The 18,667-nt window shown below is 52.6% G+C and overlaps 2 protein-coding genes across 2 annotated transcripts; one reads left to right on the top strand and one right to left on the bottom strand.

Moving 5' to 3' along the window:
* Nucleotides 1–353: 353 nt before the first annotated feature.
* Nucleotides 354–4,275, bottom strand: CALR (calreticulin). Its single transcript, XM_068536858.1, has 9 exons — nucleotides 4,104–4,275; nucleotides 3,636–3,737; nucleotides 3,248–3,451; nucleotides 2,708–2,802; nucleotides 2,409–2,618; nucleotides 2,213–2,326; nucleotides 1,986–2,129; nucleotides 1,254–1,346; nucleotides 354–1,168 (listed from the first exon to the last, which is right to left on the bottom strand). The coding sequence occupies exons 1-9, from the start codon at nucleotides 4,192–4,194 to the stop codon at nucleotides 968–970; spliced, it is 1,254 nt and encodes a 417-aa protein (XP_068392959.1). The 5' UTR covers nucleotides 4,195–4,275; the 3' UTR covers nucleotides 354–967.
* A 3,375-nt stretch (nucleotides 4,276–7,650) lies between these two features.
* Nucleotides 7,651–16,725, top strand: FARSA (phenylalanyl-tRNA synthetase subunit alpha). Its single transcript, XM_068536857.1, has 13 exons — nucleotides 7,651–7,840; nucleotides 9,662–9,799; nucleotides 9,886–9,984; nucleotides 10,073–10,191; nucleotides 11,238–11,330; nucleotides 11,416–11,544; nucleotides 11,620–11,735; nucleotides 14,634–14,718; nucleotides 14,830–14,929; nucleotides 15,022–15,190; nucleotides 15,304–15,381; nucleotides 15,544–15,658; nucleotides 16,332–16,725. Exons 1-13 carry the CDS (start codon nucleotides 7,694–7,696, stop codon nucleotides 16,468–16,470), a joined length of 1,527 nt encoding a protein of 508 aa, XP_068392958.1. The 5' UTR covers nucleotides 7,651–7,693; the 3' UTR covers nucleotides 16,471–16,725.
* Nucleotides 16,726–18,667: the final 1,942 nt, after the last annotated feature.

Below are 18,667 nucleotides of genomic sequence, written 5' to 3'. Positions count from 1 at the left end.
CTGTGTAGTCTTGCTCCTTAACAGGTAAGACGTACATATGCGGTGCAGTGTAAAACAGTTGGTATAAGTTGGTGGCTAAGGTGTGGGTTCAAACCCCACCTCTTACTAAATCTCAGTCTCCTCATCAAACACAACTGGTACTAGAACCGAAACTCACCAGTTTGATGCAACGACTCAATGAGTTAATAAGTGGAGTATTTGTAATGGCACTTAGAATACTCTTTCCCACCTGTTTGGGGTTCTGGGGATAAACAAGGGCCCCTGTAACCTTACGGGACATTCAACCAACACTTGTAGTGGCTGCAAAATGAGCCCCACTTAAGAGTCACCTACCCCAAAAGGAAACACAGGAGGAAGACACAAAACTTAATTTAATAGAAATTGCATTTGTAGTTCTTACATTCTCAGTATGAGCCGAGCTAGAACCCGCTGCCCCACTCGGAACTGGCCCAGTCCTGGGGGCAGGGGAGAAAGGAGAGAGGGAGGTCAGAGCTCAGGGCTTAGGAGCCCCATACTTTCTCAGTGCTGGAAGGCTGGTGATGCCACCCTCTTCTCCTACCCCCCTGTGGGATCCAGGAAGGAGAGCAGATGGAATCTTGGGCCTGGGGCTTCTCCTCCACACCACACCCCACCCTGAGTCCCCAAGTTGGAGGGGAACTAAGGGATCTGGGGAGATAAGGGGACAGCAGAAAGCAAAGATGTCAAATCAAGAAAGATGGAAGGCCAGGGGTAAGGGCTGAAAGAGAATCAGAGGCAAAACACCAGTTTAAAAAAAAAAAAAAAAAAAAAACTTAAAAAAAAAAAAAAAAAGGGAGGGGGAGAACAAAAACAAAATCCACCCCAAATTGGAACCCGCCTGGAAAAAAATGAAAGTTCTCCAGTCTCATAGAGACATTATTTGGCGCGGCCGGCTCTGCGGCAGGAGCACTCAGGCCTCAGTCCAGCCCTGGAGGCGGCGGCGTGGCCCCTACAGCTCATCCTTGGCCTGGCCGGCGGCAGTGTCTTCCTCCTCCTCTTCCTCTTTCTCATCCTCATCCTCCTCATCCTCCTCCTTGTCCTCCTCATCTTCCTTGTCTGCCTCCTCCTCTTCCTTGCGCTTCTTCTCCTCCTCCTCCTCCTTTAGCCTCTGCTCTTCGTCTTGCTTGTCCTTCATTTGTTTTTCTGCTGCCTGTGTGCAAACCACACACCTCAGGGCCCGGACTCCCTTGACAGCCCTGCCCACCCCCAAGCCCAAGACTGGACCCTGGTCCCACCTTCGTAACACCCCACGTCTCGTTGCCAAACTCCTCAGCATATGCTTCGTCGTTGGTGATGAGGAAGTTGTCAAAGATGGTGCCAGACTTGACCTGTATGGGGCCGGGGAGTAGACGGGTGGTCGGAAAGGTGGTCAGAGGGGATATAACCTGTTGGCCTTGGCCTCGAAAAGGTCTCCTGCCCATATTCCCATAACCACTACACAATGGTACAGTTTGATGTTACAGTTAAAAAACAGGCTGCCTGGGTTCAAACCCCAGCTCTGCCATTTCCTGCCTACATGACCTCGGTCTGGTGACTTTACCTCTCTGCACCTCAGTTTCTTCACCTGTAAAAAGGGGTCTCACTCCCTTCTTTAAATATTTCTCTAGTACCTACGACGTGCCAGGCACCATTCTAGGTGCAGAAGGTACATCGGTGAACAAAACAGACAAAAATTCAGTCCCTGTGAACCTAATTTTCTAATGGGATTATCTAACCACCTTCCAGGTTGTTGGGGGCAATTAAATGAGTTGGTTCCCGTAGATACTTGAAAAAGTACCAAGAAGTTAGTAAGTACAACTTCAAAGTGGGTGTTGTAAGAACGCCATAAAGACAAACCAGGAATTTCTTTAAAAAAAAAAAAAAAAAAAAAGCACCATTTTGGAGTCAGAACTCCTTTGTCCCTTTCCTCCTGGGTTGACCCTGAGCACCTGAGGTCCTGGGATCCTTCTCTTCCCTCCGTGTCTCACCTGCCATAGATCCAAGCCCAGTACAGCAAAGTTTTCATAGGCGTAGATGTTGCTATCAGGGGAATACTCAGGGTTGTCGATCTCTGGGTGGATCCAAATGCCCTTGTAATCTGGGTTGTCAATCTGCCGGGGCTTCCACTCACCCTGCAGAAGAAGTGCACTGGTGGGTGAGTGGAGATCAGTGCGTTCCCCACTGTGCACCGCCCTGCTCAGAGCCCCAGGCTCACCTTGTACTCTGGGTTCTGAATCACTGGTGGTTCCCACTCTCCGTCCATCTCTTCATCCCAGTCCTCGGGCTTCTTAGCATCGGGGTCAGGAATGTGCTCAGGCTTGTCCCAGTCCTGAAGGTACATTAGGAGGTCAGAGTTGGCCCAGCTGTCCTCCACACCCTCCATGGTGGGGAGCCCCTGCCCAAGAACCAACCTCAGGCTTGGAGTCTGTAGGGTCATCAACCTTGGCTCGCTCGTCCCAGTCTTCAGGCTTTACAGCATCAGGATCCTTTATCTTCTTGGGAGGCAAGAAATCCCAATCGTCCTCCAAGGAGCCTGACTCCACCTGGCTGTTGTCAATCTTTACCTCATAGGTATTATCAGGCCGCACAATCAGCGTGTACAGGTGTGTGAATTCATCGTCCTGAAGAGAGTGGGAGATCAGTGCCCCGCCCACCAGGCTGGCCTCTGAGCCTTCCCTGACAGCCATTTGTCACCACCCCCAGAGCACACCTTGCAACGGATATCCTTGTTGATTAGCACGTTCTTGCCCTTGTAGTTGAAGATGACATGAACCTTCTTGGTGCCAGGGCCACAGATGTCCGGGCCTTGATGAGAAGCAGATCCGGTCAGAGCTAGAGACTGTCCATCATTATGAACCCCTCCCCACCCATTTACAAAAAGAAAACTTGGTTCTTAAACTCAGGTCTGTCAAGGTGAAAAGACAAAATTCAGATATCTCTAAGGGACTGTGGTTGGGGATTTAAAAAAAAAAAAAAATCAGTGCTCTAGAACTCAGTATCTTTACTTGCAGAATTAGGAAATGCCTACCTTATAAAAGAGCTCGAATTAGCAGTCTTAAATCAACGATAACAATGCGGAAAGTTGCTACTAACTATAACTATTCTCTCAACTTCCCCTCCAAAGAAATGTCTAAACATTTAAGTGTTTTCTATGATCTTAAGACCACTTTTCATGGGCTATAAAGAACTCATGGAGTTTCAAACTCCCTCTAACTAATCAGAGGTCAGCATCAGGGTGGGGCCCCCTCACCAAACATGATGTTGTATTCAGAGTCTCCATGCATGTCTGTCTGGTCCAGACGATCTGGAAATAGCTTCACGTAGCCGCCCCCACAGTCGATGTTCTGTTCGTGTTTCACGGTGAACTGCACCACCAGTGTATGACCCTTATTGTTGAAGGGCTCGAATCTGGCAGACAGAGCGTAAAACCGGGCATCCTGGCTTGTCTGCAGCCCTAGCAAGGAACGGTAGTCAGATCACGGCTCAGCAAAATCCCCGGGAGACCCTTAGGATGGGAAATACAGACGACTCTCCCTTCCTCCACCTGTTCTACTTCTAGGGATACCCAAACTGTGTGGTAACTAGGGCTTCCTCCAGGAAGTCCTCCTGGATCTGAGCACCCACCCCTAGGCTCTTACCTTTATCTTTCTCCTGGTCACCGTAGAACTTGCCGGAACTGAGAACGAATTTACCAAAATCCGGTTTGTGTTTGGATTCGATCCAGCGCTCGGTCCACCCATCTAGGGGACCAAAGGGGCTGGTCAGCGTAGCGGTGCTGATCACCCCCCACCAAACATTTACCAGGAGCTACAAACTGCTGGGGGCAAGGAAGGAGATTCCCCCTCCCCCCGACTGTCCCCACCCCAACCTCTAGTTTGACATCTCTGGTGGCTTAAAAGATCCTCGGGCGAACCCTAAGTCCCGCCGCGGAAGGCCGCCGCGCCCTCCCCGCTCCCCAGGGACGCAGAAGGAAAGATCGCCTGCGGCTCTCGTCCCTGAAGGCCACTATGTTGGTCCTCTGAGCAGTAATTACAGGCGACACGCAGATATGGGCTGCGGGGCCAGCCGCGTCGTTAGGACGGCCTCGAGGCGGGACTAGCCGTTACCTCCGTCCAGAAACTGCTCCTTGAAGTAAACGACGGGTTCAGCGGCGGCCAGGCCAAGAAGGCCGAGCAGCACCAGCACAGGTAGCAGCATGGCGGGCCGAGGGGGCGGCGGCGCGCGGGCCCTTTAAGTCGCTCTTCCAGCAGTAGCTCTGCAGTAGGGACGGACAGCGCCGCCAGCCGTGCGATTTTATACCCGGCCGCCTCTCAACCCAACCTGGTCCGGTCTCTTGGCCCTCCTCCCCCACCTTATCATTGGTCTGTGGCCACAGCTCTGCCTTTCCATTGGACCCTTCTGGGCTCAGCAAGTTAAGCTGTGCCTCGGAACGCTGGGTTCCCAGATGGCCGATTTCTATTGGCTACACCACTGGCCAATGAAGGTCGACCACGCGTTGTGGGGGACGCCCACCGGTGGAGTGGGGGCCTCGAGCACCTCAGGCCAGGTCATGTGACCAGACCTCGGCCCAACCCCGCCCTCGCCCGCTAGCAGCGCTAGAGATCTAGGCGTTTAAAGAATCCGCGCGAGTGCAGGTGCCGCCGCTTAAACCTAGGGCCCTGCTCCAGCATCGAATCCGCTTATCCCCTCTACAGGGATGGGTAGGCAAGGTTTTCCTAGCCTTTTCTACCCTGAATTTGGGTAACCCCACCACTCCGACCCTCTCTCTCTCCATCTTTTTCTCTCTCTCTCTTAACTCCCGCCCCCCGCCCCGCCAGGATGGGGCAGAGGGCATCGAGCCCTGGGGCTTCGCTTCACCCCAGCGCCAGAGGCGTGCAGGTCTGCGGGGGGAGTGCCGGCTCTCTCCTCCATACGGCCCCTAGTTCCCTGGCAGCCTGTCGGACTGCTGCTGTGTGAGCTGGGGCAAGGCATTTAGCCTCTTTGAAGGCACAGGAGCTCCTGAAAGGCCAAGAGGAGCGACCCCGGCCAGCTGCTGGCCGGCAGAAATGCTTTCAAAGCTTTTAGGGATGTCTGGGACAGAGGGAAGGAAGCCCTGAACGGCTCGAAGTTGTGACTATAGGCTGGGTCTCCTACGGTTGTTCGCCTTATTGCAGCCTGTCCTTTACCCCCCCATCCCCTCCTCAGCCGGTAAATGAAAGGGGTCACTGCCTTGTGGTCTCCCACAAACGGCCTGCTTTTGCAATTAAACGGCTAAAGATGAGAGGGCAGGGGGTTCCGTTGGGGAGGGAAAAAATGGGACAGATGGTGGGGACGATAAGGTCTAAGGGAGGTGGCCAGGACCCCTGAGACTAGAGCCTTCTTCTGAAGCCAGAGGCACATGACTGAAAGTGACACACCAGCTCCCTGCCCCTAGGCTGCACGAAGGAGGAAGGAGAGCTGGGGCTTTCCCAAACTCTGAGCAAATTGGCTCTGGACCTGGGAAGTGGAAGTAAACTGCTGAAGGGGGGGATCCTGGCAAAAGGGTGGGGAGGGGGTGCTTCCCCTCTAGTGGTGGGGACTCAGAAAAGAGAGGAATGAGGAGTCTTGGAGAAGTTGGGGTTCTGCCCCTTCCCCAAGACAGTATCCAGTATTGCCCAACCTGGTCCTCCCCCACGAGGACCCCCCAAGTCTGGGATGACCACTCTAGGCCTTCCACTGACCTTCCCCCCGCCTTCCCTCCCTTCTACCATGTGTCAGGGACACATGGGCTAGGTGCTTCCTGCCAGAGGGTAGACGCTGTGCCTGTCTTGTTCACCTCACCATTCCCCCACCCCCCCCACCCCACAGTGTCTCCTGCAGCACCGGGCACAGAACAGGCTTAAAACCTACTTGGCGTGTGACAGAAGCAAGGAAAGAAGGACTCTTGCTGGAACTAAATAAGCAAAAATGGGGAAAGTGCTTTGAAGCTAAGAAGAGACTTTGAGGGATGCATTCTGAATTTTTATCAGGACCTCACTGTAGGTCCAGCATTGGGGGATATTAGTAACCGCATTTACCAGGCTCAAATAACAGTTGTGATGGCTAAATGAGTAGGTGCTTAGAACAGCACCTAACACAGAGTCCACACTCAATTTAGTACCAGCAAGTATTGCATACATGTGTGGGTACTATTTCACTTAATTCTCATAGTAACCTGGGCTCATATCATTTCCATCCAAGCGAGGAAACTGAGGCACAGAAAGATTAAGTGATTTGGCTGAGGGACAAAAATGGCAGATCTGGGATTAGAATCTACTTGTGCTGTCTCATGTAGTCTCCACTGGCCACATGTGATTATTGGCTTTTGAAATGTAGCTGCTCTGAACTAAGCTGTAAGTGGAAAATACACAGCAGAATTTGAAGACTTAGTGTGAAAAACTAATGTAAAATATTTCACTAGTAGCTTTATATTAAGTGTTGAAATGATAATGTGGACATTTTAGTTTCTATAAATTCTTCAAATTAATTTCACCCCTTTTGTTTTTAACGTTGCTACTAAAATGTGTAAAATTACATTTCTATCTCAAAATATATTTCTTGTTTTGTTTTGTCTTGGCCAAGCTGCGGCATGCTGACCAGGGATCAAACCCGTGCCCCCTGCAGTGGAATAGTGGAGTCCTAACCACTGGACCACCAGGGAATTCCCAGTATCTTGAATTATATTTCTATAGGACAGCACTGATCTATACTACAAATTATTTCCCTGACATTGGTCTTCTCAGAGCAGGGGTATGGGGAGGAGGGGTCAGGCTCTGGAGTGTTTATAATTTCTGACACTCTCCACCAGCTCCTTGCAGAACCTTGGGCAAGGCATACCACCCTCCAAGCCTCAGTTTTCACATCTGTGAAATGTAGATTATATCAGTATCTACATCATACAGTTTTGGGGAAAATGAAGTAAGACACCTGAAGCACTTAGCACTGGGCTGGGCACAGGGGAGAACGTCCATACAGGTTAGCTGCAACCTTGAATATAACTATTATTGAGTCCCTCTCCCCTCTATAATAGGGTTGGTCCCTACCCAGCCTCCCTTTGAAAATTTGAAAGTAGTTGACATCAGGGACTTCCCTGGTGGTGCAGTGGTTAGGACTCCGTGCTCCCAATGCAGGGGGCCTGGGTTCGATCCCTGGCCAGGGAACTAGATGCCACATGCATGCCGCAACTAAGGAGCCCATGTGCTGCAACCAAGGAGCTGGAGAGCTGCAACTTAAGACCCAGTGCAACCAAATAAATAATTCTTAAAATGATAATAAAAAAAATAAAAGTAGTTGACATCAGCAGCATGACTATGTCTGGAGTCCACCACCTACAGCCCTCCTGTCGGGTAAGAAAGAATCCCTAAGGGAGGACTTGTCTGAGGCCCAGAGAGGCGGAAGTACAAGGTCACACAGCCCCTGCTGGTGGGGCTGGGTGAAGCTTAAAACAATGCTGTGAGTCTGTCTTTGATGGCATTGATTTGAGTTCTCTGGTCAACCAGAAACCACCAGTCCAGCCAGTACTGGGTGCCTAACCCCCTCTTAAGTTCAAGTGACACGCTCAAGATGGCGGCACCCCGACCCCTGCAACATAGTCTGCCACACTCAAGATGACGTTGCACGCCCCCCGGCGCCGATTCCGGTTCCGGTTCCGGTTGTTGTGAGCGCCGGCAGGCACACGCCGAGCGCTCTGGGAGCAGTCATGGCAGATGGTCCGGTGGCAGAGGTGGTGCTTCAGCGGCTGGAGGCGGCCGATGGCGGCCTGGACAGCGCAGAACTGGCGGCCGAGCTGGGCGTAGAGCACCAGACCGTGGTGGGCGCCGTGAAGAGCCTGCAGGCGCTGGGTGAGGTGAGCTGGGCCGGTGATGCCGGGCCTCCTCGCTTTCGCACCTGCGGTTCCCTTGCCAGGAGGGCTCTGCCTCCAGGCCACATTATCTCAGGCCTGGTTAGGAGTAATTGTATGTGTCCCGCCCAGGGTGCGCAGGCGGGGAGTCAGGAACGAGTGAGGGCCCCGGCGTACGGATGTTCCTCATGCAGTAAACGTCCATTGAGGCATGATCAGTGTTGAGGGGGTGGAGAGGAGAATGGTGGACGAGAAAGACGCAGTCGCTGCCTTCACGCAGGCTGCGGTATAATGGATATACTCAAGTGACCGGAGTGATGGAGGAAGCACGGGGAACTCAGAGGTGATAGCAGACCCAGCCTTGAGGATCAGGGAGAGCATCCCCAAGGAGATGACAGCTGAGTCGGGTTTCTGCATTGAGTAGAAAAGCCATGGCACGTTAAGGATCAGTGGGGTAGGGGGGTGGCACAAGTGGTGAGAGAGACCCAGCAGAGCCAGATTTTGCGAGGCCTTGCAGGTCTTTATCTCGCAGGGGTACTGGGGGGGCCGTGGCAGGAGCTAGAGCCAATGAGATGTGCGTACTGCCTACATCACTCTTGGGAAGGATTGGTGCGGGCAGGACTGGAGGCAAGGGGACAATGGCAGAGGCTGGCACATCCCCAAACTACAGGGTATGGTCCCTGGCTGTAGGGAGGCAGCTGGAATGGAGAAGGGATTCAGGTGAAGGAATGAAATAAGGTTCATGGAAAGGTAGGGGTAGCTCGGATGAAGCCCAGCCTTCTGGCTTGGACAAGGGAAGGGTGATGGAGCCAGAGTGGGAGGATGCTGACAGACCCGTGGGTTACCCAGCAGGCTGGATCCATGAGGCTAGGACTCAGAAAACATAGCTGAAAACATCAAACTTACATGATGTGCCCTGCTCTGGCCTCAGATTTATTCCTCATCCAATCTTTGATGTGACCTTCAGTAGACGGCGCTGTTATTATCCCCATATTGCAGATGTGACAACTTCTAAGCACTGGTCAGAATCTTGATCAGTGACACTAGAAGGAACAGGCAAACCTGGATTTGAAGCCTGAGGTCGTCAGTGCAGAAAGGGATTGAAACTATGGTGTATGGGATGACAGTACCTTGATTGATGTGAAAGTGACATTTGTGTAGGCTACTGAGGGTTAAGTAGTGGCAGTTTAATGTGGTTCATTGTAAGGATGATGACGATGATATTAATGTAGTAGTAGTTATATTTATGCAGCATTTGCTGCATACTAAGCGCTCTGCATCCTTCCTAGTTACTCAGAACAACTCTCTGAGGTAGAGGCCACCACACTCTTCTCTCATGGATAAGAAAATTTGCTCAGGGACGTTAAGCAACTTTCCCAAGGTCGCACGACAAGAGAGGAACAGAGCTAGGAATTAGAATGAAAGGGGAGCCTAGGGTTCCTGTGTGTAATGTGGACAGCCTGGGTTCTTCTGTGACATCTGGCTACACTGAGATGCATGTAAGTGTGGAAACAAATCATTTCACCTGAGACTTTAAAAAAATCTTTCCCAGGTTCAAAAGTGATAGGATTTGTTCTTTGCCAGGCAGGTAATACCCTCAGTACTTTACCTGACCCTGGGAGGTGTGAATCATTTTTGTCATTTTTCCCGTGTCACAAAAGATCTACTGAGGCTCAACAAGGCGAGATCACTCCGCTGGGAAGTGGTACAGCTGAGAGGCAAAGTTGACATCACAGGCTGTTCTTTGACCCGCATCCCCAGTGCTGCGGCAAGGGGGTGCCTGGATCTGAACGCTGTTCCTGCCCATGTCCCCCTGTTTTCCTACAGATAATCGAGGCTGAGCTGCGCTCCACCAAGCGCTGGGAGCTTACCGCTGAGGGCGAGGAGATTGCCCGGGAGGGCAGCCATGAGGCCCGGGTGTTTCGCAGCGTCCCCCCAGAGGGCCTGCCCCAGAGCGAGCTCATGGTAGGAGTCTGAGTGGGCAGGGCCTAGGGAGGTGTTGGGATGAGGGCGACCCTTGTGCCCCCCTCACTGCAGCCTTGCTCCCACAGCGACTGCCCAGTGGCAAGGTGGGCTTCAGCAAGGCCATGTCCAACAAGTGGATCCGAGTGGACAAGAGTGCTGCTGACGGGCCCCGGGTGTTCAGAGTGGTGAGTCCCTGCCGGGCGGTGGTTGGACAGGTGGTCGGACAGGGGGGCCCCCTGCCCTCACAGCCCCTCACACCCATCGCTGTGGCAGGTGGATAGCGTGGAAGATGAGGTGCAGCGGCGGCTCCAGCTGGTCCAGGGTGGACGGGCCGAGAAGCTGGGAGAGAAGGAGAGGAGCGAGCTCAGGAAGAGGAAGCTGCTGACTGAAGTGTGAGTGGGTGCCACCCCCCAGGCTCACACCTGTCACACCTGCATGGCCCTGGAGCAGAAGGGGAGCCATTCTGCCCACACTGGGCCAGGGTGCCATCAGTCTCCTCCCAGCCTCCCTTCACACTGTGGTTGTCGAGCACACACGCCAGGCTCGTGCCACGTCAGGGCCTTTGCCTCTGCTGTGCCTTCTGCCGGGAAAGATCTTCCTGCTCTTCTTCAAAGCACGTTCTGACATCAAACCTCTGCCCACGTGTCCCCTTAGAGAGGCCACCCTGACACCCTTTCCTCCCTTCGAATTCCATAAAAGTTCCTCACTCCTGGTCTCCATCCCTTGTGCCCTGTTTGCTTCCTTTACAGTCCTAAGCACTGTCTGAAAGTTTATGACTGCTGGGACCTGCTGGGGGCTCTGCCCTCACAGAGCTGACGACCCCTTTGAGCAGACGTAGCAGTGGCCTAGCAGTTATAAGAACGCAAACTGGGAATTCCCTGGTGGTCCAGTGGTTAGGACTCTGAGCTTCCACCGCAGGAGGCCTGGGTTCGATCCCTGGTTGGGGAACTAAGATCCCATGTGCATGGCGTGGCCAAAAAAAAAAAGGCAGACTGGAGCGGGGCTGCCTGATTCAAGTCCCAGCCCTGCCATATGCTAGCTGTGTGACCTTGACCAAGTCACCTGATCTTTCCAGGCTTCTTTTTACACAGGTGTAAAATGGTTCCTTTTCACACAGGATTATGGGGTGATTTTATGGAACAGAGCCTAGTATGGAATAAACTCTCTAAACTTGACCTGTTATTATCACTCCCAGCTATATGCTTAGTGCCTTGAATAGGCCCTGGTACACAGTAGGTTCTCAGTAAATGTTTGTGGAATGAGTAACTGCATGAACATAGGGATGTAGGTTGGGGCCAGCTAAGAGGATTCCGGAGATGGTAAGTATCAGGAAGAAAATACAGCAGAGTGACTTGGTGGGTGACTTTGGGGTCAGCATCAGATGGGAGGTCAAGGGAAACCGCTTGGAGGAGGTAACAGCGTTGTCCTCTGGCCTCAGGACCCTGAAGACCTACTGGGTGAGCAAAGGCAGTGCCTTTAGCACCAGCATCTCCAAGCAGGAAACAGAGCTGAGCCCAGAGATGATCTCCAGGTAGGGGGTAGCCCCAGAGTTGGGGGCTGATGGGGGTGTGGTAGGCAGCCCCCACCACACCCATGTACCGTTCATCCCCCCATAGTGGCTCCTGGCGGGACCGGCCCTTCAAGCCCTACAATTTCTCGGCCCATGGCGTCCTCCCTGACAGCGGCCACCTGCACCCCCTGCTCAAGGTCCGCACCCAGTTCCGGCAGATCTTCCTGGAGATGGGGTAAGCACGGGCTGGGGGTGGGGCCAGCCCAGCTGCTGGGCACAGGCAGGGCAGTCAGGCTGTGTCTCCCACCAGGTTCACCGAGATGCCGACCGACAATTACATTGAGAGCTCCTTCTGGAACTTTGACGCACTCTTCCAGCCCCAGCAGCACCCAGCACGGGACCAGCATGACACCTTCTTCCTGCGAGGTGGGTGGGCCCCGCCGCGCCATCAGAGGTGCCAGGTCTGGGCAGAGCCTTTAGGGGTGGCGTACCATTTTACAGGATAAACTCCATCCTCCTCAGTGTGGCCGACAAACCTGTGTGAGCCGCTATCATCAACTTCTGTGATCTTCTTCCACCTCCCCTCCTGCCCACCTCAGGGCCTTTGCCCGTGCTGTGGCTTCTGCCGAGAACCGTCTTCTCCCAGGTCTTCATGGCAGGCTCTGGCATGAAGCCTCTGCTCACATGTCACCTCAGAGAGGCCACCCTGACATGCCCTTGTCCCCCCAAGTTCTAAAAGCTCCTCACTGCTAGTCTTCAACATTGCTTCCCAGTTCTTTCTTTCTTCCACAGTCCTTAGTACTCTCTGAAATTGAATGACTTTCCAAAATGGTTGTTGTTTCCCCCACCAGCAGGGCAGATGAGGCTGTTGGGTGCCTGTTACCTGGCCAGGAGCAACAGCGCCATTGTCATCATTTCAGCACCCAAAACTTGCTGAGCCGTGGGACTTCCCTGGTGGTCCAGTGGTTAGGACTCTCCGCTTCCGCTGCAGGGGGGGCGCAGGTTTGATCCCTTGTCAGGGAAGTTCCACATGCCACATAGTGTGGCCAAAAAAAAGAAAAAGAAAAAAATATATATAAAACTTAGCTGTCTTTCCATCAACTATAGGAAGTAGACTGTTAGCCCTGTTTTGCAAGTGAGGAAATTAGGTCTCAGAGAGGGGACATCACTTGCCCAGGGTCACAGCTTATAGGCGGTGGAGCTGGGATATGATGTCAGGCTTTTCACGTGCACTAAAATTGTGTCTCTGGAAGGGAATCACAAGAACTTGCACATTCGTGCAGCATAGAGTCTGCACCAATGACTGAGCTCCTGTGTGCCAAAGTCTCTGTGAAACACCTGGGTCACAGCCATGAATGAGACACAAATCCTTGCCCTGATGAGACCCGCATATCCTGGTTGGGCGAGATATGCATTTAATTCTGAGTAAGCTGTAAACACGGCGATGCAAGATGGCAGTAAATGAGATGGGGGAATTGACATTATGTTGGTGGGGGAGCATGCTGTCAATTTAAAATAAAGGCTGTGGGCTTCCCTGGTGGCACAGTGGTTAAGAATCTGCCTGCCAACGCAGGGGACACGGGTTCGAGCCTTGGTCCAGGAAGATCCCACATGCCGCGGAGCTACTAAGCCCGTGCGCCACGACTACTAAGCCTGCGCTCTAGAGCCCACGAGCCACAACTACTGAAGCCCGCGTGCCGAGAGCCCATGCTCCGCAACAAGAGAAGCCACCGCAATGAGAAGCCTGCGCACTGCAACGAAGAGTAGCCCCTGCTCGCCGCAACTAGAGAAAGCCCGCGCACAGCAATGAAGACCCAATGCAGCCAAAAATAAATAAAATAAATAAATTTATTTAAAAATAAATTAATTAATTAAACAAAGGCTGCTTGGGACTTCCCTGGTGGCGCAGTGGTTAAGATTCCGCCTGCCACCGCAGGGGACACGGGTTCAATCCCTGGTCCGGGAAGATCCCACATGCGGCTGAGCAACTAAGCCCTTGCGCCGCAACTACTGAGCCTGCACTGTAGAGCCTGCAAGCCACAACTACTGAGCCTGCATGCCACAACTACTGAAGCCCGTGCACCTAGAGCCCGTGCTCCACAGCAAGAGAAGCCACCGCAATGAGAAGCCCGCGCACCGCAACGAAGAGTAGCCCCCGCTCGCCGCAGCTAGAGAAAACCCATGCACAGCAATGAAGACACAATGCAGCCAAAAATAAATTAATTTTAAAAAAAAAGTCTCCGTGCTCCCAATGCAGCGGGCCTGGGTTCGGTCCCTGGTGAGGGAACTAGATCCCGTGTGCGTGCCGCAACTAAGAGTTCGCATGCTGCAACTAAGGAGCTGGCGAGCCACAACTAAGGAGCACACCTGCTGCAACTAAGGAGCATGCCTGCTGCAACCAAGACCCGATGCAACCAAATAAACAAGATAAATAAAATATTTTTTTAAATAATAATAATAAAATAAAATGAAGCCTGCTTAAGGAAAGATGGAAGGAGGTCAGGGAGGGAGCTGTGCCTGGGGAAGGAAAGTTCCAGGCAAAGGGAATGGCCAGTGCAAAGGCCCTGAGGCTGACAGATGCCTGGTGTGCTTACAGATCAGCAGGGAAGCCCTGTGGCTGGAGGAAGTGATCAGTTAGGAGTGGGAGGAGAGAATTCCCTGGCAGTCCAGTGGTTAGGACTCTGCGCTTTCACTGCCTAGGGCGCAGGTTCAATCCCTGGTTGGGGAACTAAGCCCTGCAAGCTGTGCAGCATGGCCAAAAAAAAAAAGGAAATGGGACCACGGAAGGTTGTGGGCAGAGGAGAGTTGTGACTGACTCAGGTGTTCCCAGGTACCCTCTGGCAGCTGTGGAGGGTGGGGGAGGGAGCTGCCTGTGTCACTATCTGTTTTCAGTGCGGTGGCTATTTGAGAAATGCACCTTTTTTTTTTTTTTTTTTTTTAATTATCTGAGGACCCATTCAACATTTAAAGGGTTTTATATTTCACGTAAATGCTAAGTTATTTATTTATTTATTTTTGGCTGTGTTGGGTCCTCGTTTCTGTGCGAGGGCTTTCTCCAGTTGTGGCGAGCGGGGGCCACTCCTCATCGCGGTGCGCGGGCCTCTCATTGTCGCGGCCTCTCCCGTTGCGGACCACAGGCTCCAGACGCGCAGGCTCAGTACTTGTGGCTCACGGGCCTAGTTGCTCCGCGGCATGTGGGATCTTCCCAGACCAGGGCTCGAACCTGTGTCCCCTGCATTGGCAGGCAGATTCTTAACCACTGCGCCACCAGGGAAGCCTGAGAAATGCTCCTTGACTGACCAGATGTTGCTCTGTCCTGCCCAGATCCAGCCCAGGCCCAGCAGCTCCCAATGGACTACGTCCATCGCGTCAAGCGGACCCACTCTCAGGGCGGCTACGGCTCACAGGGGTAAGGCAGGACCCAGGACTTTGGGTCCTGGGCAGGACACCCAGGGGTGTCGGGGGAAAGAGGTTGGGGGCCGAGAGCTGCTTCATGGACTTCCTGTATGTCCCTCTGAAGGTACAAGTACAACTGGAAACTGGACGAGGCTCGGAAAAACCTACTGCGCACCCACACCACGTCGGCCAGCGCCCGCGCCCTCTACCGCCTGGCCCAGAAGGTGTGGCAGGGCTTGGGCAGCGTTGGAGGGGGCAGGGCTGTCATCCTGACCTTCTCACCCATGCCCGGGCCTGGCCTGCCTCTCACCTCCAGAAGCCCTTCACGGCGGCCAAATACTTCTCCATTGACCGTGTGTTCCGGAATGAGACCCTGGATGCCACGCACCTGGCCGAGTTCCACCAGATCGAGGGCGTCGTGGCTGACCACGGCCTCACGTTAGGCCACCTCATGGGCGTCCTGCGGGAGTTTTTCACCAAGCTGGGTGAGCAGGCGGGCTGGGGTGGGCAAGCAGGAGGATGCCTTGGTCGTCAGCCTGACCTTCCCCCTTTGCCCCCCCCCCGCCCCACCACTCTGTTTGGCTGCCTCCCCACCCAGGTATCACCCAGCTGCGTTTCAAGCCGACCTACAACCCCTACACTGAGCCCAGCATGGAAGTGTTCAGCTACCACCAAGGTCAGGGTGGAACCCTGTACTGGGACAGGGAGGGAGGTCTCAGGCTGCCCACGGCTCAGCCCAGGTCCCTGTCACTGCCAAGCCCACACCCCACCTCCCGAGCTAACTGCCAGGCCCAGTATCACCCACACAAGCCGCCCCATCCTTCTCCTGCCTTCACAGGCCTGAAGAAGTGGGTGGAGGTTGGAAACTCCGGGATCTTCCGCCCTGAGATGCTGCTGCCCATGGGGCTCCCCGAGAACGTGTCAGTCATTGCCTGGGGCCTCTCCCTTGAGCGGTGAGTACCCAAACCACTTAGGGTGTTGGCTGCCTTACTCAGGTGGCTTGCCAGGCGTGGGGGCCTGCAGACTTCCAGCCCCATCCATTCGTTCATTCGAGAAACCCTTAGTGAGCACCTGCTGTGTACTGAGTCCCGTGCTGTGATTATGACATACACACCTCTACTTCCATGAAGCCAGGGGTGCTAGTGGAACAAAGAGGATGATAATTAGTGAGATAAATAACTCAACAAGTAAAGCTTAAAGTATGTCCAAAAGCAGTGTTACAGAGAAAACACAGCAGGGAAGGCTAAGGAGATGTCAGGGAAGGCCTCTCAGAGGAGGTGGCATCCGAGCAAAGACTGAAGGTGGGTGAATTGGTAAGCCGTGAGGATATCTGGGGAACGGCGTTCCAGGCAGAGGGAATAGCCAGTGCAAAGGCCCTGAGGCTGGAGCGGGCCTGCTGTGTTTGGAGAACACTAAGGAGGCCAGTGTGGTTGGAGGGAATGAGTGAGTGAAGGTGGAGAGTGGGAGGAGATGAGGGTGAGGAGGTGACAGGACAGATTGAGCAGGGCCTTCTGAGCCCCAGGGAGGACTTGGGCTTTTACTCAAGGAAGGTGGTAAGAGAGGTTCTGATCAGAAGAGAGCATGACCTGACCTTGTGTTAAACCATGTCATGTCCCCCCTCCCAAGCCCGACAATGATCAAATATGGCATCAACAATATCCGGGAGTTGGTGGGCCACAAGGTGAACCTGCAGATGGTGTACGACAGTCCCCTGTGCCGCCTAGACGCCGAACGGGGGCCCCCGTCGACACAGGAGGCTGCATGACGTGAACTGCCCTGGATAGGCCGCCTTCCCCAAGACCCTGCTGCCCTTTGCATCTCTGCCAGTGACCCCCTTGTATTTACGAGGCCTCTGTGAGGCCAGTCCCCCTGCCCCTGGTATCTCCTCTTCCCCACTGGCCCCAGGGTCCCAGGGACAGGGGAGCGGGTAACAGGTTCATTCTGTTGTCCACCTGTGAGGGTGGGCCTTGGGGAGCCCTGCAGACCAGCTGCTGGCTAATAAAGTGGGCACTTGCCCTCATCTGGTGCCTTTCCTTAGGGGTGGAGGGGTGCTGGAGCCCCGGGTGTGAGGCGTCGTGGGTTGGAGGTCTTGGATCCTCAGGAACTCCTGGCCAGCCTGAGCCAGATCCCACCAGGGAAGACTAGCTCCATCAGGCGTTTACTGATTTACCTCCTGGTGCCAGGTCTCTTCTAGGTGAAGGGAACAGAACCCCCTACCCCTGTGGAAGGGGCATAGGGGAAGGAGAGGCCAACGCGGGTGTCGGGGCCCCAGGAGCCAGCATTCCCACCAACTGGGAGCCAGCATTGGTGGGGTGGGGCATGTAGCAAGCTAAGCCTTTAAAGCTGCCCTTTTTGTTTTTTTAAGAGCAGTTTTAGTTTCATAGCAAAATTGAGTGGAAGGTAAAGAGATTTCCTATAAACCCCCTGCCTTGACACATCATAATGACTCAAAGTCCATAGTTTACATTACAGTTGATTCCCTGTGTTGTATGTAGGTTTGGACAAACGTATGATGACACGTATTCATTCATTATTATGGTATCATAGAGAGTATTTTCACTGCTCTGAAAGTCCTCTGTGCTCCACACATTCATCCCTTTCTCCTCCCCCTAAAAAACTACTCTTAAAAAAAAAAAAAAACTTTCAAGGATTTCAAATGAGCCCAGAATAGAGATGAATGAGTAGCATAAAGCTGCAGGAACCCACCACTCACACTGAACAGTGAGCAGGATCTCACACTGTTTCTATGGGAATATTTTAAAGCCAATCCCAATCACCACGTCGCTCAGCCCAGATCTTCAGGGGCAGCACGCTTTTGGAAACATAGACAATTTTTTATGTAACCATGAGGCCACTTTTATACCCAGGGCAGTCGGCAGTCAGCTGAGGCCATGGGTTTTGCTGGTCCCAGGGCCTGGGGGCACCAATCTTCCAAGGGCTCCTCACCCAAATCTTTTGTTTATTTCAAATTAAATAATCCAGGAATACAGAAAAATATTCCTTCATTCAATAAATACACACCTTTTTTTTTAGGTTTTTTTTATTGAGGTATGGTTGATTTGCAATGCTGTGCCAATCTCTGCTGTACAGCAAAGTGACCCAGTTATACACATACAGACATTATTTTTTAATATTCTTTTCCACTGTGGTTTATCACAGGATATTCAATATAGCTTCCTGTGCTATACATTAGGACCTTGTTGTCTATCTGTTCTAAATGTAATAGTTTGAAACGTGCATCTCGAGTGCCAGCAGTGTTCATGAGCTGAAGACCCAGCAGTGGGCAAAGCTGGCTCAGGTCCCTGCCTTCAGGAGCTGACGTGGGGTGGGGGTGGGGAGGGACCTGGGGAGGCATGAGAGACAGGATGAACAGATGAAGAAACGGAGGGAGGGGTAGAAGCCATGTAAAAAGTAAAGGCTGATGACGATGAAGCGTATATAATATAAGCATAATACAGCAAACACCCAAGAATCCACCCCTAGTTCATTTGAATCTGAACATAGATTATATTTGCTTTGGATCTTTCACTTTTTAGATCTGTGCGACTAATGGTTTGAAGACCCTATGAGCTTGTCCTAGTTTCTTTTGCCCCCAGCCCACTAAGGTTGCCGCCTCCTGAATTTGGTATTTATCATTCTCATGTGCTTTTAAACTGTTGCTACTTACGTCTGTCCCTTTAACAAGACATGGTTTCAGTTTGCATGTTTTCAAATGTTACACAGACCATGCACCATAAAAATCATCCTGCATCTTCTGTATTGCCTTTGTTTTGGTTTGGTGCCGTGTGTTTGTGTATGCATGCTTAAAAGCAAGTCTGAGCTTTTTCCCAGTAGATAATACTCAAATCTTCAAATCTGATGCTGCAGGAAGATGCATCTCATTTAACTTGCAGCTTTGCCACAAGATACTGTTAGCCACTGTTTATTAAACTTTTAATGTGTTCCAAATGTTTATCCCTGAA

This window comes from Eschrichtius robustus, chromosome 2 (genome assembly GCF_028021215.1).
Source record: "Eschrichtius robustus isolate mEscRob2 chromosome 2, mEscRob2.pri, whole genome shotgun sequence".
NCBI lineage: Eukaryota > Metazoa > Chordata > Mammalia > Artiodactyla > Eschrichtiidae > Eschrichtius > Eschrichtius robustus.
This window is presented reverse-complemented; position numbering and strand designations above follow the sequence as displayed.